Below are 23,461 nucleotides of genomic sequence, written 5' to 3' on the forward strand. Positions count from 1 at the left end.
GATTGTAAAATTTAGAAATCTGAAATATGACCTGTCATGGTAATGTCCCATTCTCTATGGAAGATTTGGGTCTAGAGAAAATAGTGTTTTCCTCTTCATGTAAATACTACAAAATTTATGCTCTATTCAGGTTTCCAATTCTGCGTTGTATGTTGTCATGACATTTTGTAATAGTGATATCTATATAGATACATAGATATATAGATATCTTCAGTATTAAGATGTCTTTAAAACAGCAAAATTCTTCAAAGAGTTCATTTTTCAACATAACAGTAACTGTTGCTTATCTTTCATCAGTTATTTTTTGATTTTGAAATAGAAAGGCCCAGAAGATTCTCAGGCCACTGATATTTCCATAAGCAGTGTGACAGCCTCCAGCAGAAAATGTGAGTACCAGTTTTAAAAAAGCTAAACCGGAAATGTATAAAATGTCAAGGAAAAAGATTATATATTTTATATAAACATATATATATAATATAGATTTCATATTTGGTACTACAGGAGACTGTAACAGCCCCATAGAGAAATGAACTAGTAAGTTCATTTTTTTAAATACATTGCATTATGTGACACAGTTTTATAGGTACTGGGATTCCCCCCACCGTAAGTTCATTTTGATGCAGAAACATTTTAAACCGATGCATAGTTTTTAAAAATGTGCATTTCATAGACTTTGGGAAGAATCCTCATAGTTCATTATTTAAAAAGTTTGCAACCAAGTTTTTGGTAAAGACCTGTTCTCATTTGTCTTTGAAAGATAACATACACATTTGTGTTAACTTGACTCCATTCTCAAATTGTTGTTTTTTTCAATTCTTTCAGACTGAATCTCTGCAAACTTAGTATAAGTACAGATGTTATTATCAAGCCTATTCTTAATTTCTTTTTAGAGATATATTTATTTGAAAGAGTGACAAAGGGGAGAGACAGATATATTCTGTCCTTGGGTTCACTCTCAAAGTAGGGTTGGGCCAGGATGAATCCAGGAGTCAGAGACCCTATCTGATCCCCCAAGTGGGTAGCAAAGGCCCAAGTGCTTGGCCATCATCTGCTGGATTTTTTTTCTTTGTTTGTTTGTTTGTTTGTTTGTTTTGTATATCATGATGGGGAGTTGAATCATGTCAGAACTCAAACCACTGCTCCTATGGGATGCCGGCCTGGCACATAGCAGGTTAACATTCTGTGCTGCAGTACTGCCCCCAAAGCTGCTTTTAATTATGCTTAGATGATGATTGAGGCTTACTTGACTATGAAGTGTGGAGTCACCATTATTTGCTTGTTTGTTGCATCTATTGGAGTCTGCTAGAAAATTTATTACAAATCTCTTGTTACATTTTCATTGAAACAGTTGAGTTCAAACCAGAAGTATCTAATTATCACATCTTACTCTGCACCTCAATTGTTCATCAGATTTTCAATTTAAAAATTTTCTTTCTGTGACTTTTTCCTCTGTACATCTAATTGACAAATTTCGATGTATCTTATCCCCTTGTTTTTGAATAGTTCTTTGAAGTTTTTCTTTTTGATTTTCATATGTAGCTCCTGAATCTTTGCCCCATTCTTCTAGTGTATGCTATCTGTGTGACAGTATTTTAATGTCAAGCTGTCATGATTACTTACTCCTATTCTACTATTAACAGGTTTGCTACCCAGTAAAACAATCAGCTACCATGTACCGAATGCTTCTTCTATGTCAGGAACCATGCAAAATACTTCACATAGATTATATAGCATCTCATTCAATGCTCTTCCCACTTTGCAAAATCTGAGTGTTAGAGTGGTTACATTATTGTTCAGGATACAGTACCATGTGTGCTCCAATACTGGAGAAATGAAGAGATGCTGATGCATTGATAGTTTCTTTATCATCCATTATGCTCCCACACATCTCTGTGTTCTCTCATATTCTGATATTCACTCCAGAAGTATCTGAACACCTGTGTTTTAGGCATTGCATATGCACTGGAAAGGAAAATATTAGTCATCTTTATCCCTAGAAATGTAGTTGAGGGTATAAAGATGTATATTAATAAGAACTAATAACTGTTGTTCTGTTTTAGGTATGCTAACTCATGTAACTATTTGCTTCAAATTAAGTAATTACATATCCCATCCAGTTCTTCTCTCAAGACATGGTGAAGAGTATTTTTCTTCTAAATTTTCAGTTCTAGGAGTTATTTAGAATGCCTGACACATTGCAGATCTGTGACACTCATGCTTTTATTTTTGAAAGTAAAAGAAAAGTGGTATGCCAAGTCAAATTAGGAGCAGGAGCAACAGCTAGGCAGGGAGCATTAGTGGTCTCATTGAAACAGTTAGCAGGCCTTGTATCTTCCTATTTGAGATATCAAGCTTGGCATGCAGTAGAGAACAAATGCAAATTAGATTATTCAAATCCCCATTTTGCCAGAAACATATTGAATTAGATTCAAATATATAATTACTTGTGTATTACTGCATTGGTGGATTTCAAGTTGTGTTTCAAAAGCTAGAATGAAATTCTATCCCATGTTTCACCATGGAAAACCTTTAATAGTTCAGAATTCTGGAACTCAGTGCTGCTTCCAGATGCAAGAACCAGGTAAAATAATATGAATAATTTTATAATGAATAGACTACATTAAATTACCAGTGGATGTTCATCTTCTACTAAATAATATTTAAATTATGCTTTAAAATATGCACAATGTTTTCTTTGTGGCTTCCATGCAAATGTGTCTGTTTGCCTAGTGGCTTGCTACAAGTCCATGATTTGTCATTTGGAAAACCCATAATCAGAGATAACAAAATAATAGCAAAAATTAGGCCTCATTGCTTACTAGCAAGACATGCAAGAACAAAAGTCTTCCATTTGAATAACAAGAGTACTTTTAAAAGTTCGTGGAGCTGAAGTTAAAAGATACATTTATTTTGGTGCAGAAACAAATTGAATCCATCCCCATTTTTTATTCATGATATTCAATTTCCAGGACCTTTTTGAAACTCCCTAATTCTCTATTGTATTAAAACTACATGTAGGCATACAGAAATCACAACTTGATTTGCATGTTCTGATGCTGTCAAAGGTGTCACTTTTCATTTTTTGAGAAGTTCTTTTCACAAAGATGAGCTTTATTTCTGAAAATTGGCAGAAACAGTTAAATGGCTGGGTTGCTTTTGGTCTGAGAACTGAGCAATACTAGTAAGTCTCTGAATGTAGGAATTTATTCTGTGTCTTTATGACTGTTACATGAAGTCTGCTTATTTTTAATAAGGAATAAAACAAATTAGTAAACCACAAGAGGGATATAAATCTGTTCTACAGTGATACATGTAAATATTTTATTAGAAATAAGATGTGTGGGATGTTAGCACCATGGTCAGTATAGCTGTCTCCTAGCTGACAATCTGGGCTGTATCTGCTTTTACAGAAATTTCTTGTCCTATGATATATAATTTATAATGATCCTAACATATTCCCCAGAAACAAGCAAAAACACAAACTGTAATCTATCTGCAGTCATTAACTGACAATTTAGAGAACAGGAGGTAAGTTTTTCTATTCCTGTACATTTAGTAGAATGTTCAGTTCTACTAGTAATGACAATGACTTTAAACCTGTTGCACAGTATGTATTCCATTAAATAAATATTGGAGCTTTGGGTCATGACAATTGGTTTATGACCATTCTGATCATGTTTTACCTGGGCAGTTTACTGCAGACTGTTAACCTCAAAATACTTTGCGTGTGTGTTAGTCATTTAACTCTGTAATTGAGTTAGTTATACCATAGAATTAAAGCTTTTTAAACAGAAATTCTGCCCATTAAAAACTTGAACACAATTATGATCAAAATTATTGCATTGACTCTCTCCTAATCAGATAATGTGCATTATGTAATAGAATCCTATGAAAACAGAAGCTCCTGTTTGTTTTCTCAACATCTGACTAATGGGTACTGAAAACTATCTTATGGAAATCCAGAGCATTGAGCTAATTTAGGAAAGTTTGTCATGGTCCCATTGTGATCAAGAAGAAGAGAGAATGTAACGTGTTTGAGAGAGTCATTAGCACCAGCCCAAAAGGGAAGTCCGGTGATCACACAGGGACAGGGTGGAGACTAAAGTGGTTGGCATAGGGACAGTCTGACTCAGAACAATTTTGAAAACAAGGTTCATTTTAATGATAGTCAGGAAGTTGTCCTGATGCAGCCTACTATAATGAACTGCTCGCAATACATGTAGCTAATAAACAGAAGAAAAACCTGTGTGATAAGAACTCATTGTCTGGGTCATGGATGGCACCCTCTTGCTGGCCCATCATATGGTAGAAGGGTGCAAGACCCCTCTGCGACACTAATCTTACTCTGGACAGCTCTGCCTTCCTGACTGAGTCACCTGCCAGAGGCCCTGCGTTGTAGCACATCACTTCAGGGGAATCAGTTTGAATATGTGAATGTGTGAGAGTTCATACACATTTGGACCATTATTTTAAAAACTTATTATAAACATGTGGATGGAAAGCTCACTGTGGTATTTTGGGAGGCTGTTATGTTGTATTTTTATTTTGCTTTTTTGGTATTAGCAGACGATGTTATAATAATGAATCCTGGCATAAAATTTATCTCATTATGAGGGAACTTCAAAAAGTTCACAGAAATGGAATGAAAAGTTAAGCTTCTTTGATATAAAAATTATTTTGGAAACTGCATGTGTTGATTTTACATAACACATTTTCTGTAAACTTTTTAAGGACCCCTTGTATTAGGACAGTTAGAAAACCAAAGACCATGTGTTCAAGCCTGATAGTTGCCTGAGACCAGCTCCGGCTGACTTGAGAAATTGCAAAGAATGTATGGATCAGCGAGAAGACAAGAAGGAGGAGACGTGGACCACTATGGCATGATGCTCAAATTGGACAACTTAGAAAAGTTGCCTTCTTTATACACAAATCATCACAAGCTTTTACACAATATCCAATTGTTTCATTTTTACTTTATTATTAAAGAATGATTACAAAAATAATCCTAAAAAAAACATGATCATTATTTTACTTCAAAGTAAACATTTTCAGCAACCCATTACTCATTCAAACCTGCAGTGACCTGCAGTGGGCTTCCTGGCTGAAGCCAGGATCTCCACAGTTTGCAGCACATGCGGTTACATAGTGACAGGTGGTTTACTTATATCCAAAATCAATTTTCATTAAGCCTAAACTAATATTACTTAAAACATCAAGAATACAGAATTAAAAAGAAAGCTCATAAATGAAATAAATTTATAAAAGCATATATCATAGATTCCTTATTAAATTTTATAATCAGCCATATACTAATTACCTTACCACCACCTTCACCTAGTACTGATTTAATTGTTTTTTGTTCTTTTGTTAAAGGGCAGTGAAAAGGATCAGGGCAACTCAGCCTTTCTATGAACAGAGGACCTTTACAAAAAACTTCTCTTTATCTTTTTAAACTGTTTTCTTTCCCTACATATAAGTGCCAATATAAGGTAGAAGTTTTACGCCATTTTCCTTTGGGGGTTCACATTTGTCTCCCTTTAGAAGATGCCCCATATACTTTCTACTTTCCGTGGTGAGAAACCAAAATGTGTCATTTCATGTGTTGTAGCAGTTCGAGGCTGCAAGGTAAGCAAACTCTTTGTACCTCCACGATTGCCATCTGTTCCAAGATATTATCAAGCCATTTCTTAGGAAAAACGTTTCTTATGTTAGGGCAAGCTCCAGGACAAAGATGAGCACATACCAGGATCTTTGTGGACAATGTGGGCTCAATTGTACTATTACATGTTTTTAGCTGTGTGTCATTGTCTTAAGTTGCCAAAGACCCTTTTATCATAACAGGATTGATTAGTTTGAGGTGTTATACCAGTTACAGGTTTCATTTTGCATTCACAGAAAAACAGCAACACTCTCAGGAGAATTCTATGAAACATCAGAGAGGTGACTGAGTGTCCGTACAATAGGGTGGGGCAGCAATGAGGTGACCAGAGACATTCTGCCGGGCCTTGCCACATAGCCAGAAACTCCTCTTAGCCTTGCTAACTGAGGAGCCATGCTCATCACACACCCATGCCATCCGGCCTAACTGCTTGCCTCCCCTCTCCGCAGATAGAATTTCAAGTCCCACTATATTTTGAAGTCACAAAATGGGGTGACTCAGAATCAGCATGAGAATATCAAGAGTGAGTGAAAAAGGCAGTCATATTTGAAGGTTCCCTGAAACATGTAGCACCCTGTTAATGCTTCTCACACTTTTATTTGATTCCATAGGCAAAACCATTAGCTTGTTAGCAGTAATGGTACTGGTTGGGGACAGCCTGCATAACTTCGCAGATGGCCTAGTGTTAGGAGCCGCCTTTTCCTCTTCCTGTGAGTCAGGACTGACCACAACTATTGCTATCTTGTGTCATGAAATTCCACATGAAATGGGTAAGTCCTGTAGAGAAACCTCTTTTTTGCTGGTTGAGAAAGTCATTTGATAGGATTCTTTCTACAACACAGATTGCAAGATGAATACTTTTCATTTATCATTTATTTAAATCATTAGAGGACTCAAAAATAATTTTTGTCCCTTGAAATCTAATTTGATTAAACTTTTTTGTGATCTTTCGCAGCACTGAGAATAACTCTTAGGGGAATTATGGAGAATTCTATATGTAAGAGAGTCATTTAGAGAAACTTCATTTCAAGAACTTCGGGAAGGACTTTAAAATCTGCAAATTAAATATGAGAAGATATTAAAAGGGTTATTTTACTCAGCAACTTAGTAGACAAGCCAATGGGATAAAACAACTTTAACATTAAGACCAAACCATGGTTTTATCAACGTGATTTATAACTGAAACCATGTGTAAAATTGAAATGACAGATGTCTAGTAGCAGATGTACGTAAGACTCTTTCCAAATAATCTTAATAGCCCTATAATTTAAACCCTGCCTTCAAGGAACCAAGAGTGGATTGAACAGACATGTCTAAAATACACCAAAAACACTGAAGGCTGGTGGGGGTCCACATGTGCCCTGTGCAAAATACATTGTTGGGCCACTCTTGCTTTCTTCTCCTCAGTAGTCATTGCTTGTCATTGTGTCACTCATTTATTTTTGACCCATCCTTCTTGGAGCAGTTTATTTGAAACCCTATATAAGCCCACTAAGCTATACATGGCCTGGGACCTATAGCCTGGGGTCCTATGGTTGGCTCCTGTAATTGTGGTCTAACATTTGGTATTCAACCCAAAGCCATGGGCCAGGAGGACAGTCTGTATCAGGCCAGTAACAATGTTTTGAGATCTGTTCATTGGGCCAAATGCAATGGAGGAAGGATATAGTTTCTGAGCTGTTGTTTCAGTTAATTCAGCCCCATCAAATCCCACAGACTAAGATAGATGCTTTCAGATTTACCAACAGGTTACTTTCCTTTTAGGGCAAAGGTAATGAAAGAATAAAATCATTTTCCTGTTATCACAAAGGCAGTAAAACTGTCCTCATTCTCTGGCCAACTTTTGTCATGTTTTAAAAATCTCTTAAGTAGTGTTCTCTTCCAAACACAGCAGTGTCTGCATATACAGATGTGAAGAATTTAAAAGCTCATACAATGTCATGATTTCACCTGGCAAACTTCTGGCTCAGAAGATTTAGAAACCCGGTGACAACAAATGACTGCATTGCATTGATCTAAATTGAAATGTCACAGGATATCAGGAACAAAGGATGTCACAAACTGTGTGTGTGTGTGTGTGTGTGTGTGTGTGTGTGTGTGTGTGTGTGAGAGAGAGAGAGAGAGAGAGAGAGAGAGAGAGAGAGAGAGAGACCATAAGGAGCAGCAAAAAGAATGCATCCCTCAAAATACAACCTCCAAGTAGTTGTAGAATGAATTGCTTAGGAATCCTAGAGCAATAGAGGACTTCACTTAACTATCCAGTCACTCAACTTCTGAGATTGGTTTTGGTTTTAAACTGTGTAGTAGCATGTTATTCTACCCAATGTGTCATCACTTAAACAATTCTTTTCATTTGAACTTCAGGAGACTTTGCAGTGCTCTTAAGTTCTGGCCTTTCTGTGAAGACTGCCATGCTGATGAATTTTGTCAGTGCCCTGACTGCCTTCCTAGGACTCTACATCAGCCTCTCGGTGTCCGCTGACCCATGCGTTCAGGACTGGATCTTGACGGTGACCGCTGGGATGTTCTTGTATTTATCCTTGGTGGAAATGGTAAGCTGTGGTGTTTCTATATTATTTCTCTAAAAACCCTAAATGTAAAACAGAGGAAAGGCAATGAAATGGAAGAATGAACATGGAGAAGAAAGAGTATAGGTAAAAATAAAAATGATGGAGAAAATTTTCAAGGAAGTAAATTGTGACAGAAAGAATATAATGAGATGAAAAAGATGCAGATTCTTAAGTGAATTTCAGTCAAAAAAAAGGAAACCTTTTTAATTTTTTACAGTGGACATCAGCTCATTCTGTTCCAACTCTGCCCGTTTGCCTGCACCTCTAGCTGAGAAACAGTTTTGAACAACTAGTTGTTTCATTTAAACATTGAGACACAGTTTCACTGAATTTGTGATTGAATTGACTTGACTAACCAATACTATTTTAAGAAGTATTTCTTTTTTTACCTTCTTTTTTATTGCTATTATTATCTTTCATAATATAGTTTTGTAAGAATAGGGATTCCTCCTCTCTCCCTCCCTATACTCCACTCCCACAATTTTCCTCCATATTATTACAGTAGGGTAGTTCTTTAGTAACAGTTACAAGTTTAACATTCTGCTATTTAAGTATGTCATGGCATTGTAGGTATAGACAAAGGTAGAGAATCTAGCATTATATTGTCAAGGTATATTTAACAGTTTCATCGGGAATCCTCTTTTTATTTAGGAGTGAAGATGCAAATGTATCTTCACTTTCCAATATTATAATCTCCATATACAGTTCATCTGTGAGAATATATGTATATACATGTTCATCTATGTATCTATTTGTTTTGTGTCTTGCATGAAGGTCTCTGTATATTGGGGGAACACATGCGTTTGTCCTTTTGGAACTGGCTTATTTCACTGAGAATAATGGTATCCAGTTGGGACCATTTTGTTGCAAATGATAGGATTTCATTCTTTTTAATGACTGTGTAGTATTCCATAGAGTAGAGGTACCACAGTTGCTTTATCTATTCCTCTTTGATATTCATCTGGGTTGTTTCCATGTCTTTGCTATTGTGGATTGTGTGGCTATAAATATATGGGATTACACATTGCTTTCTCATATTCAGATTTCATTGAGGGAGTGGGATAACTGAGTCATATGGTACATCAACCTATAGTTGACTGAAAACCTTCCATACTGTCTTCCATAGTGGCTGCACTAACTACCTACACTATTGATGGAAACAGTGGAGCAGGGCACCTTTTCCTCTGCATCCACACCAGCAGGTGTTAGCAGATTTCTCTATGTAGGCCATTCTCACTGGAGTTAAGTAGAACTTCAATGTAACTACATTTATTTGTATTTCCCTAACAACTAGGAATCCTGAGCTTTTATTTTTTCATATCAATATGCAATTGCATTTGTTCTTTTGAAAAGTTCTTCCTCATTTCATCTTTAAGTGCCAAAGGAGGCCCTTGCTGACACTGAAGTTAGTTCAGTTGTCACCTTTCATTCTCTGTAATCTTATAAAGGAATTTAACCTGGGAAATTTCACATTTTATGCATTGTTAATTCTCATCTCCGCAAGAAAAAAAAAACAGTCTTTGTTTTAAGGTCATCCTCCTTTGAGTTTGTTGACAAGTTAAATGTCTCAAGGTAAAAGCCATGATTATCCCTTCTCATGGAGGGAAATAAAGGGAATAGAAATAAATTATCAAATGAAATACTTAAGACTAAAAGAGAAATATGAATAGAAATAAATTATATTATTACCTCTACCCTCGAGAAGAGAAAGTAAAATAAACAGTCTGGAAGACAGTATATCGAGCAGGTCCCTGGGATTAACCAGCAATGGGGCTGAATCCAGCTCATGTTTGGAAGTGAGTGGAGTGTGCAAAGGGGAAAAGTAGGCCAGGCAGGCACTTGTGCTGCTACAGCCAGCCTAGCAGTGCACTTCTGAAGCAGGTGTAGAACGAGACTCTCACAGCCAGCACTACCATGTGCTAACCTTGCCTGTGTGCTTCTGAGTTTGTTTTTCTTCAGTCTTGGGGGACTCAAATGGATGAGATTCACACTGCATACACTTCTTTGTTTTAAAATGTTCTGACATGTTACATGTGATACTCAGGCAATTTCTGAAGCTCAATAACAAAGCTAAACATGGAGCAAATGTTGCCCTCTCATCTGAGCCTCATCTTCCACCTCAATGTTACAGAGTCCTGAGATCTTTCCAACACGTTTTGGAACCCCTGAGTATCTACCCTTTCTGACTTCCTGACCACACTGTCCCCCAGCATTTCAGATTTTCTCTCTGTTTAAAATGCTGACGGGTCATTCCTCAAAATTTATTTTAGAGCCTTGTGGCTCTTAACTTTCCTCTTTCAATTCTTCTCTCTTGGTGAGTTGGTTGTTGTATTCTTTTTGAGGTTTATTCTGTTTTTAAGATAGACTACATCTCTCTTCAAGCATAATACATATACCTGGGTATCATCAATACTTTTCCATTGTTAGATTGCCTTCCAAGATCAATTCTGGGACAGAAGATATCAAACAGCATTTGTCATGGAGAACCTTACACTAACCATGCCATTTCCCACTCAATGTTTCTGCTTCTCTTCTTGTTAAGAAAGAGTAAGCAGGCTTGGCGGCGTGGCCTAGTGGCTAAGGTCCTCGCCTTGATCCCATGTGGCCGCTGGTTCTGGTCCCAGCAGCTCCACTTCCTCTCTGTCTCTCCTCCTCTCGGTATATCTGACTTTGTAATAAAAATAAAAGTAAAATCTAAAAAAAAAAAAAAAAGAGAGAGTAAGCAGTTGCTCATAAGAAAACGATGTGGCTGGTATTCTGTGAGGTTTTTGATTTTCTTGTGAATTGCTGTTGGCCTAGGAAAACCAATTATCCTGGCAAAAAGACAGGGACGAAAAAAATGGTTTCCTGGGGCTACTTCCTCAGATCCAGGTCTCCTGCTCTCACGGCCTTCTAAATAACTTCTAAACAAAACAGCTCTTTCACATAGCAGCAAGTTTAACTCTTGCTGGACTCTGGGACTGTGCCAAAGAAAATAGTCCATCGTTTAAAAAGAAAAAAATAAGTTTGTGTGACTCTGGAACAGCAAAGAAAGCAACTGACCACAACTAGAGGGAAAAGCAGCATGTGTTCATATACTGGCTCTTTACTGCGGATTTACCAGGGGCATTCTGAGTAGGATTAATGTGAAGTGATGAGCTAGATGTTGGCTTTGTGAGTTTGTCTAAGTTGGGCACATTTTTTTTCAAGTTTGTAAGAGGAGAAGAATTAGGGCCAGCAATGAGACCCTTAGCAATGGGTCAAGAAAGAAGAAAGTATTACACAGGGCAACCTGCCAGCCTTAATTTTCCAAAGCAGGATTGCCTTATGCCAAGCACACAGACTCCCAGAAGTATTGGACAGTTTCTAAGGGAAGTTAAGAATGAGTGCAGTTCTGGTGGCCAGAGGAAATTAATTCTTTTGTAAATATCGGTGTCTTAGACTGGGTTCCCCCAAGACAGAGGCAAAGTCAAAAACAAGGGTGGAAGCTGTTCATTTGAGAGGTGATCCAGGGGGAAATGATGTTGAGGACAGGCAGAGTGAGACAGAGAATGAAGCAAAGTGAATATGACAACTCACTTGTGTGAAGTTCATCAACACTGTGGGGCTTGCTCCCACGTGCCATTTGAGGAGGCTTAGGCAGTATGATCCTAAATTGTTTATGTGGGGAATAAAACAGATTTTATCCCTGGGCTCCAATCTGCATCATTTAAAACCATCCCTGTACACATTATCCCCAACTCAGGAAACTCATGCATGAGAAGGGCATTCCCACAGCATCCTGTCAGAAAATCCCAGGGCACGACAAAACATGAGGTTAGCATTGGCCTGAAGCAGGGCTCTTTGCAAAAGTAATCAATACGTTCTTGGGACAGGTCTCTGCAGCAAGGCCTAGGGTGAAAGATGGGTCTGAGAGACCATAACAGAGACAATTTTCACCACTCGGATAGGCCCCTGCCCTCAGCTCCTTTTTTTAAAAATATATTTTTTATTGTGAATTTTGAATTATGTGGTACCATTTCATATAGACTGGGATTCCCCCCAAACTCTCACCACCCAACAGATTTTCTGCATTTTGCTACGATAGTGTAGCCCTTCATGATGAATCATAATTCTATTAGTCTCTTATTTAAGTGTACCTTGACATATTTGCTACAGACAATGTCGGACAGTCCAGCATCCCATAGTCTACACATGTGTAACAGTTTCATTGGGAGTTCATCTTTCATCTGGAAGCAGGGATGCATGTTGCATTATTCCTCCATATCTGGTAGACCATAGTACTCCATCACTGTACATTTCCATAATTTAGAAGCCATGAAACAAGGTCAACAACTGGTATGAGTTAGAACAACAGCCATGACAACAACATCATCAACAACAAATTACAGCACCATGAAAAAAAATGCGCCACTGAGTAACCAACACATGAGTGACAAAAAGGAAACACAAAGGTCTCTTGGGAAAAATGATGCCACCTTGTAACCCATGAGTCAGTAGTGATGAATTCGACAAGAGAAAAGGAAGTATTTGGAATAAGCAAAACTGAAATAAGAAACATCAAAACACATGGGATACTGCCCCAAGATCAAGCAAACAAACAAAAAACAGTATGGATTGGATTATTGAAGTTATACTTTCCATGTTGGTTTCCTTATATAAGAACATATGGTATTTGCTCTTTTGTGATTGATTCTTTTCACTGAGCATAATGGTCTCTAGTTGGGACCACCTGGTTGTAAATGGCGTAATTTCATTCTTCTTAATAGCTGAATAATATTCCATGGAGTAGATGTACCACAGTTAAAGAAACACTTCCTTGGACGCATATCTGGATTGTTTCCATGTCTTTGCTATTGTAAATTGTGTCCTCAGTTCCTTTTAAACTTTGCCTATTTCAAAGCTCCTTTAATGGTGGTAGACTTCTAAAACTCTATAAAAAACTTAATACACAATAGTAAAGCAAGCACCAAACCCTGCTGATATTGATGCCATTATTGGAAAGTTCTCATTTCTGACCTCTGGCACCCAACCGTTACATATATTTTTATTTAAAAAATTGTTTATTTGAAAGGCACAGATACAGAGAGAAGGAAAACAGAGAATAAGGTTCTCCATCTTCTGGTTCACTCCCCAAATGGCCATAGTTGCAGGAGCTGGGCCAATCTAAAACCAAGAGCTTCTTTCTGGTCTCCCACATGAGTGCACGGGCCCAAAAATTTAAACTGTCCTCCACTGCTTTCCAATGCCATGAAACAGGAAACTGGATCAGAGGTAGAACAGCTAGCATGTGAATTGGAGCTTATGTGGAATGCTGGTGCCACAGGAACCCACTTAGCCTATAGTACTGACTTACTGCCCCCCCACACACTTTAAAAAGAAAAACTTTATTTATTTATTTTTATTTGAAAGACAGAATTAGGAGGAGAGAAGTAGATTCTATCAACTGGTTCACTCCCCCAAATGACCACAATGACTGAGATTGAGTCAGTCTGAGGCAGGAGCCTGGACCTTCTTCTGGGTCTCCTACCAGGTTGAGGAGGCCAGACATTTGGGCCATCCTCCATAATTTTCCCAGGTACATTAGCAGGGAGCTGAATTAGAATTGGAACATCCAAGACTCGATCCAGCACCCACATGGGGTGATGTCATCTGAGCCAGAGGTTTAGCCTGCTGAACCGTGGTGCCAGCCCCATCCAGTCTTGATCCTTCTCACCTCGAGGAACACTTTGGCTGACCATGTTTCTTTGCCTTGCAGGGCAAAACAGATCATCACTGAGAAGTTTAGTGGCTTTTTCTCAAGGCAGCTACATTTCCTCTATTTGCCCGTTCACCATTGTTCTCACATATCAAAGCACCAAGAGATGCTACAAGTAATACCCCAATATTTACATGTGTTTCTTCTTGCCCCATGGTGCAGCAGCAATCCTAAGTGCTCATGCTAATCTATAGCAATGATTACTGCCAGTATGGTAACATTTTTGTTGCTGTAAGTTGATCTACTGTCATAAGGAGCCACACATGACCAGGTAGCAGCTGTAGCTTCAGGTTCACTGGAAAAGTCATTTCATTTCCTGATGCATTTTCCCTAAGAACAGGATCTGTAATCAGATAGTACTTAAATTTAAAAGAACAGGAAATAAAAGTTCCACAACTGAAAAAAACAAGCAATAGTTATTTGTCAATGTTTTATGATTTGTTTATTTATTCTGCTATAATATCTATTTTTTTCCACTTTACATCTGATTTTCTGTTCTTGCTTTTTGAGGTATAACGGTATGTGTGTAAGATTTGAAGTGTAGAGAGAGAGTGTGTGCACATGCTTTTACCTGCTGTTGTACTCCCTGAATGCTCAACAGCCAGGGCTGGACTGGGGCTGATGCTGGAGTACCAGATTCAAGCCACATGTCTCATGTGAGTAGCAGGAACTCAGTTATTGGGACTGTTGTCCCTGTTTCCCAGTAGGAAGGAACTGGAGTCGGGAGTCAGAGCCAGATATCAAACCTTGGGACTTTGATAGGGTATATAGTTGTCCTAAATTCTAGACCCAATGTCTGCTTTTTCTGAATTTAAATTTCTCTAATATTTGCACTTTGACCTGTAAATCTCCCTGGAAATGTAGTATTAGCAGACTCCCATGTATTTTAATATGTTGATGCTTTAATTCTCATCATTTAAAAATACCATTACATTCTCATGTAATTATTTTGTTTTTGACATTTGGGTTATATAACAGTGTGTCATCTAATCAGTACTTGGAACATTTAAATATTTGATATTTTAATTTGATTTTTTCATTGACCATCTATTTTATTTTAATCATTTTAAACTCTTTGGGATTTATTTGAACACCCAGTATTTAAAAAATATGTAGTCTGTCTTGGTAATATTTTCATGTGTAGTTGAAAAGTATAAGAGGTTGGTTATGGGATTCTGAGGATGTCCTTTTCAGCAGGCTGGTTAATACTGTGGATCATATTTTTGAATTCTATTCTGATTTACTGTTCTGTTTGATTTTTAAAAACATCAACATAGACTGGGGATTTTTGTCTATGTCTTAGTTATGTCCATTTGGCTTCACATCATTAAAGCTTCTACTTGATGCATGTAAATCAGAGTTTGGGCTAATACTAATAAAACTACCATATAGCAAAGTAGCTAGAACAACAAAAGCTTCTTTATTGTCAGGAGATGGGGAACTCGGAGATCAAAGTTCTAGCTGCTGTTGTTCCTGGCGAGGGCTTTCTTCTTGATTTGTAGACAGTTTTTAAAATTATGTCTGCCCAGGATGATGATGGCAAGATAACAACAGGGAGGAAGGGAGAGCTCTTGCAGCTCTTTTCATAAAGACACTAGTCCCACCATGAGAACCCCACTCTCATAGCCCAAAACCTTCCCAATGATCCAATTTTCAAATATCTTCATACTGGGAATTGGAGGTGCAACATGGTGCTGTGTGTAAACACAGGCATTCAGCTGTCAGCATGGTGGTCGTATCATCTTGCTAAAACCTTTGTTTGAACTGCTGGTCTTGAAGTCTAACTGAGATTAATATGGTCATATCTCATTTCCTTTTAATATTGGGTTTTTTTTTTAGATCATCTCATTCCTTGTTTTTGTTTACACAGACTGTATTTTCCATCATTTACTGTTTCAATTGTCTTTTTTTAAGTGACTGGTAGAGTATAGATAGAGCATTTCAAGTGGGTTCTTATGGGAAAAGTGTCTGATACAATGTGCAATCCTTGTAATTAATAGATTGATAACTATATATACTATACATGTATCCTTGTATGGAAGGCAAAGTAAAGACTACGAACACATCAAAATAAAACGAAGCCAAACTCAATTGGCCCTTCCATGTGTTCTGAACGCAAGGTGGTTGGGGAGATTTCTGACCATCTTTCCCTACCAGCCACCTCGTTACTACAGGATTTTCTGGATCTCTCAGCTTTTTCTTTGAACTTTTTTTGGGGACATTGCACAATAGGATCTATTCCTTTTCATAACCCTTGTACATGCTACTCCCACCTTATGTCACTTACATGATACTGAGTCAGGAACCAACGGGAATAAAGAGCAATCACTTAGAGCGTAATAGTGATCTCCATTCTCCTGGTAAGGGTCTCCTAAAGAACAAATCACAGCCAGATTTTTGCTTCAAGCAGGTTCCATTTTCCAGGTAATTCTCAAATATGTCCTGCCTGTATGAAGGATAGAATAAATTATATTTTGAATTTGGACTTATGAGCCTTTTAAACCAAAGATGCAAAAAATAGAATCCCTGTGTTAAACCTAGTCAATAACTAGCATTGTCTTTGTCAGAGGAAGTGTTTCTAGGCTTCTTTACAGCTGTTAGAGTTCGACATTTAGAACAGCTTCAAGGCAGTACATTAGGTGAAAATAGCGTGAATTGACCCAAAGAACAGCCACCTTGTCAGTCAAGTTTCTCCTGTGCAATTTCATGACTATAAAATAAAACTAAATCAGAATCCTGCACTGTTTAGGTCAATAATTTTCTTCCCCCCTCTGCATCATTCTTTCTTATCTTTCAACTTCATAAATTCAATGGAGTCTTAGAGAACTCCAGAGAAGTCCAGTGTAACTTAGTCAATAATCTACAATCACCAAGTTGGGTCTTAGTAAGTTTGGTAAATAACTTAGCAGTTTTTGGATTTACCAAGTAATTAGTAAGCCAACCTTTCTTCACAGGTCAATATCTAGATGTGATCCCTTTAAGCATTATTCTTCCATAGGCAAGGGATATTTTGTTTGAAAAAAAAACATACAAAAGAAGTTTCAAATACATCTTTGTTTTCAAAAATTATTTTGTAATACTTGCTGTATCGTAACTCTAAGTACAATTGGCATTTTAAATATGGAGGAAGAAATGATTAGCATTTAAAAATCCACTCAGGCAGCAAAATTAGTGTAATTTAACATCGACAATTATTTTTTCACAAAAGAAACATGAATCGCTCTTATCACCAACTTTGAAAGATTTACATTCTCTCTCTGCAAAAGCAAAGCCTACGATTAGACAATTTCTAGTGAGAAAATGATGAGTAGACCACCTCCGAATTTGAACTCTCTCTCATTAAAAAAATGATCACTAGAAATGTTTGCATTTTTCAGCATCATGTGTCTCTTTTCTTGTAGCTCCTGTCTCAAGCTATGTACAATATACTTCTTCCAAAGTAACTATTGCTAAGGAAAATGCTAAAGTTGTCTGAGGGCATTTCTACTGAGCTGTACAGTTAAGAATTTGTCTAGGGGCCCAGCGTGATATCCCAGTGGCTAAAGTCTTGCCTTATATGAGCCAGGATCCCATATGGGCATCAATTCATGTCCTGGCTGATTCACTTCCCAAGCACCTCCCTGCTTGTGGACTGGGAAGTGGTAGAGGATATCCCAAAGCCTTGGGTTTCTGCACCTGCGTGGGAGACTAGGAAGAAGCTCCTCACTCAGGATCAGCTCAGCTCAGGCCGTTGTGGCCACTTGGAGAGTAACTAGTAGATGGACGATCTTTCTATCTCTCCTTCTCTGTAAATCAGCCTTTCAAAGAAAATAAATAAATCTTAACAAAATAATTTTTCTAACCAAATCCCTCTTCCACAACAAAGCCAGGGAAGTGACTTGTTAAGCCCAAGTTAAGTGGAGATAGCATTTTGTCTCTGCTAATCATATGTGACAATGATGTGACTGATGTCTTGTAACACAGTTTTCAAAAGGTGAATTTTTTTCTCCACTACTGTCTGAATTTTCTTGCAAAGAGACCTTTGTGAAGTTTATTGGCCCATTAAAGTTGGAAAAACAATCTTGAGAGAAACCTTTAGTTTGACCATACCACAAATACTAAATTTTTTCCCCCTGGCTTTCCTATTTGTTAAGGAAGATTAACACTGATGTGTTTTATTGAACAGAGCTACTAATACAAAAAGAACTAAATCCAAAATGATACCAGTGATAATGAGAGCAAATTGCCTAATTTCTCGATATCGCTGAGTCAGCACAACAATCCATGTTCAGGATCCTACTAATTAAATATGATTCTAAAATTCAACATACTCTAACACCTCCATTTTCATTAATGTCAAAGAGACAAACAGGATAATGAATTTCAGGTCAACGTGGCACTGCTGTTAAGCCATGACCTTGGCATTGGGTATTGTCCCAGATGTTCCACTTTGCATCTAGCTCCCTGCAACAGGTCTTGCAAAGACAGCAGAAGATGATGCAAATGCCTGGGCCCAACACCTGTGTGGCACACCTGGATGAAGCTCCTAGCTTCTGTTTGGTACAGCTCTAGTTGCAGCGATTTGGGAAGTAGTTCAATGGATGGAAGATCTCTCTTTCTCCCTCCCCCTACATCTCGCCTATAACTCTGCCTCTTAAATAAATAAATCCTTGTATTTTTTTTTAAAGAACAAAAACCAATTTCATAAAAGTAAAAAATTTAAATTAAGAACAGGGTATGCACAAGCCTTTATTGACAAACTCTTGAAAGTTGTTAAAACGAAGAATTAATATAGTATGTTGAAGCAAACACTTCAAATTTTTGTTCTCAAATTTATTGGAGGAGAACTCCTTCAAGCCCCCATGAGATCATGTGGCTATAAAACCTAATCTCTGGATAGGCAACCTTTTCCAATCAGGTCTTGTCAGAGCAGTTCGGTCCCCTAAAAAGGAGAGTAAATTTCCCTCCACCTTGCTTATAACACATAGGCCAAAGAAATTCAAAATAAAAAACAATGTAGTTTATTCTTAAAAATTATTTCTAACTCTTCTGAAGTGGGTTATTTTATGGTTATTAATTTAGTCTGAGAGCTGAGTTTTTGCTCTGGGACATAGCAATCCTAACATAACCTAGAACTTCATGTTTTTTAGTGGAGAGTAATGGCAATGAATCCATAACATGCGGCAAGTGACATCCTCTAAATAGTGCTTGTTATGTTACACTCAGCTCCAATGTTGAACAGTTAATCAAAGGACTGTGTTTAAAATCTTGGAGTATGTGGGTATTTGTTGTGATAGCATGACATAATTTATCCTTCTATACATTTTCAAGTGCATATTTCATTGACATTCACTCTGTTGTGCGACCATCACCACTCTCCATTCCCAGAACCTTTGCATCTTCCCAAACTCCAACTCTGTGCCCATTCCACACTAACTCCCAATCACTCCCCTACAGCCTCTAGAAGCCAAGAGTTGATTTCCTGTCTCTCTGTAAATTTAGCTACTGTCGTTACTGCATATAAGTGGAATTATAAAAACGTCATTTTATGTTTGGTTATTTCCTTTGGCATAATGTTCTCAAGAATCATGTCATCTGTTCAGCCTATGATGAATGTTTCCACCCTTTTAAATTTAATTTTCATATGTGGTATCAGATAAGGATCCAATATTGTTCTATCATCTGTGGTTTTATCATTTCCCCAACACAGATCACTGAAAGGACTATATTCCCTTATTGATGGTTTCCTTGGGGGACCATGTCAAAAATCGACCAAAAGCAGGTACAAGATCTTGTTTTGGGGTTCTCTGTTCCACTCTCCTGGTCTGTTTCTCTGCCTTTAGGCCAGTCTCACACTTACTTGATTATTGTAACTTTGTAGTCAATTTGAAATCAGGAAGTCTGAGATCTCCTATTCTTTTAAAAGATTGTTGTGGCTATTCAGGGTTCCTTGATATTTTGTATGACTATTAAGTTGTAGTTATTTATTTCCAAGTAGAACTTTTGATAGACATTGTATTTAGTCCCTAGATTACTTTCTGTAGTGTTGATATCCTAACAACACTGTTTTCTGATCTGTGAACTAGGGAGCCTTGCCATTTATGTGTGTCTTTCATTTCTTTGAACAGTGTCTTTTTAAGTATAAACGCTTTTACCTTCTTGGTTAGTGGTCTTAAATTAAACATGTTATTATTTTTAATGATTTTATAAATAGAAGGGTTTTTGCTTTTCATTATTTTGTCATAGAAATGCATCTGATTTTTTTGTGCTCACTTTGTGTTTTCAAACTTTGATGAGTTGTTTAGATTTTATTTTAATATCTTGGGAATGAAAACAAGGTGTAGATAGTACCTAACAAATTATTATTTCATGGAAGAATATACCAGAAGCAATATTTTTATAAATATAGTATCATATTTTTTCAAACTTAATAACTTATTAACATGGCCATTGTCTTTTCAGCATGTGCACTTGCGCACACACACACATATACACACAAGCATTCACACTCGGAATCATCTTCCTAAGAAAAAGGATTGAATATACCAAAAGGGAAAATGAGAAATAATAAAAAAATCTCTGATGTTTGGCAGAGTTCTGAGAAAGCCGACATAATGTGGACTTTGGCTGTGGATTTTCTCCTTGAAAAATGTGTGAAGAAGTTTATCAATGGGCAGAAAATAATGCCCTCAATTTTTTCTTGCAATATTATGCAAGGTTCTCAAAAATGCTTACATAAGAAAATTAAAGATGCATTTTCAAGTCAAAGGGTTCCGCATTAATCACAAAAACCTTTTTGTCTTTTCAAATTCACTAGGTACAGAAATGAGAATTTAATTCTTCCAGTCTTTGTGTTTTTTCTGTTGTTTAAATTTGTGATCAGAGAAACATGGATTGATGAGAAAAATTAGTAAAATAAAGCTGTACTGTCAAAAGGAATGAGGTCCTCTAAGATTCTCTAGTTCTAATTATCTAATAACTCCACAAATTTATGGAGAAGAGTGATCATTCAGCACATGAATACAACGTGTATGAATTTTTTGATGTTCTTATGCTCTACGAAAAAATTGATCCGTGCGTGATTTTTCATTTGCTAGATCATCTCCCTTAATATTTTCTTAAAGATTTTGATAGTGAATGGCAGATAAAATCTTGCCTTATTAAGACTAACATAAGTTGTTTACAGGCTTTGTCTAAGGTCTGAGAAGTATGTAAGACTATTGTCATGTATAAACAATCTATGTATGACTCCACCTTTTCGGTTATCTGGAAAAAAAGCAAAATGATCGAACGGTTGGCTTCATGTTGGAGCACCAAAGCAACCAGTAAATAGGGTAATCAGTACATTAGGGAAGTCAGTCCATTCTTTTGGAATTTATAAAGACTAAACAATCTTCATAATTTCACGTTTTTCAGCAATTTGTGTTCTAATAGGTGATTTCCTCAGTGACTTTTCTTCAAGATGGTACACATGTAAAGAATTGCATTGATTTAATGTTAGATTTTGCAAAAATTGAATAGATTTTGGCTGTCCTTATGAACCATATTCAATCTCTTCCCATGTACCCATTTAAGGACTGAAAGCATTCAGGAATTTTGTAGCTTATTTTTCTTATTGCTTGATAGTTTTATTCATATGATTAAGAACAGACATTGCATGGCTTATCACTTTAAATTTGTTAAAGTGTGTCCTCTGGCCTGGTATGTAATATTGGTCTTGGCGTCTGGCTGAATATTTCACATTAGCTAGTAAGAATTTGTTACCTATCTTGTTGAATCAAGTAATCTATGCATTTCATCCAGGTGCTGCTGGATTCAGCTGTCATAAGAGGTTTTGTGGAGGTCCTAGCAGGGTGTGTGCAGCTGCTCACATAGCTTAGCTGAAGAATAGCTCACACCTAGCAGGAAGATAATACTTTTCAATTGTGTGCGCAGTTTTGTGAGGGATGCATGTGAAGTAAGGACGGCTAACTAGCTAACCAGCCTCAACTGGCAATCAATGGAGTGACAGATGTCACAGTCAGATTGCCGTCATGACCTATGTGTTTATTGATTTTCTGACCCTTGGATCTGTCCTCTTCTAGTAGAATGGCACTAAACACTCTAATTAAAAAAGATTTTAAGAGACTCTAATAGATTAATTAATTTCTCCTGGTAGTTTTCACTAGTTTTTGCTTTATGCGGTTTTGTGCTCTGTAGCTAGGCTTGTACATATTAAGGATTTTATGCCTTATTGCAATAGTCTTAGCCTAAGTCCATTCCAAGTGCTTCTCATACCCCAAGAAGGGTCAGATGGATGGTGGCAATGATGTTGAGTAGTTCCTTTCCGTCAACCAGTCTCTGATAAAGCTCCAGCAGGTTAGGTTCTTCAGTAGTTTCCCCTGAGGATAGGCATTATTCCAAAGAGCAGAATGCTCTGGTACATTTCGTAATGGGTGTTTTCCCCTCATCCTGCCTCAAGTGATGGGACCTCTTTTCCAATCTTCATGGCGAGGACCTGTGGGGCTCCAGAACTTTAAGTTCATCAAAGAGTAGAAGCACCCTGTGGTTGAATCCCCTGGAATTTCTACTTCTTGTCAGCTGTTCACCCTGAGCTTCCAGCAGTCAGTTTGCCTATTGCAATTAGCCTTGCATACCTTGGCATTGGTTTCCACTATTGGGCTTATGCAGTAGGACAGTTTTCTGAATCTGCCTGCTGTCTCCAATTTCTGGGGCAGTGGTATGCTCTGTGCTCTACCTTATTTGATGTATCTAAGAAGAAATAAGACAGAGTGGCAAGCCCTAAGCTGCTTACTTGCCAAATTGGAAATGAAAAGTCCCTGATAACCAGCTTTAAAAAAAAATCTCTAATCTATCTATCTAACTATCTATCTAATGATGCAATTCCATAGCCTCTGGGACTTTCCCTCCTCCCTCCCCAAATCCCTTCTTCCCACTGATTTCCTCTATTTTATTATAGTAGTGTAGTCCTTCAAAAACAGTCATATCCATCATTCTGCTATTTAGTGTATTCTGACATTGTAGATTTGGACAATGACAGAGAGTCCAGTTTCCTATTGTCAAGATTTATTTAACAGTTTCATTGGGAGTCCCTCTTTGATTTGGAAGTAGCGATGCATACTGGTTTGTATCTTCACATATCAATATGATAGTCTCTATTATATTGTTCCTCTAGATGACTTGATGTGCATGTATGTTTACTTATATATCCATTGATCTTGTATTTTGCATGAAGTTTGCCTTATATCAGAGAGAACCTAAGATATTTGTCTTTTGGAGATTGCCTTATTTCACTGAGCATAATGGTCTTTAGCTGGGACCATTTTCCTGCTACTGGTAGGATTTCATTTTTTTTAATGGCTGAGTAGTATTCCGTGCAGTAGATGTTCCACAGGTTCTTTATCCGCTCCTCCTTTGATGGGTACTTGGGTTGTTTCCATGCCTTTGCTAAGGTAGATTGTGCTGCTGTAAATATAGAAGTACAGGTCATTCCACATATGAGAAAATTGCAATCTG

At 37.3% G+C, this 23,461-nt stretch overlaps 1 protein-coding gene across 5 annotated transcripts in view; it reads left to right on the forward strand.

Moving 5' to 3' along the window:
* Nucleotides 1-23,461, forward strand: part of SLC39A12 (solute carrier family 39 member 12) — a 63,058-nt gene that overhangs the window by 33,995 nt on the left and 5,602 nt on the right. For 3 of the 5 annotated variants that reach the window (XM_058669742.1, XM_004578575.3, XM_058669743.1), the window contains 3 exons: nt 320-386; nt 6,271-6,429; nt 8,024-8,211. The exons of 1 other annotated variant lie outside the window; for it this stretch is intronic. In XM_058669742.1, the coding sequence (XP_058525725.1) occupies nt 320-386; nt 6,271-6,429; nt 8,024-8,211 (414 nt within the window). The remainder of the gene's footprint in view (nt 1-319; nt 387-6,270; nt 6,430-8,023; nt 8,212-23,461) is intronic. One more of the 5 variants, XM_058669744.1, reaches the window with a different exon arrangement.

The sequence above is a fragment of the Ochotona princeps genome, chromosome 10, assembly GCF_030435755.1.
Source record: "Ochotona princeps isolate mOchPri1 chromosome 10, mOchPri1.hap1, whole genome shotgun sequence".
In the NCBI taxonomy this organism is placed as follows: domain Eukaryota; kingdom Metazoa; phylum Chordata; class Mammalia; order Lagomorpha; family Ochotonidae; genus Ochotona; species Ochotona princeps.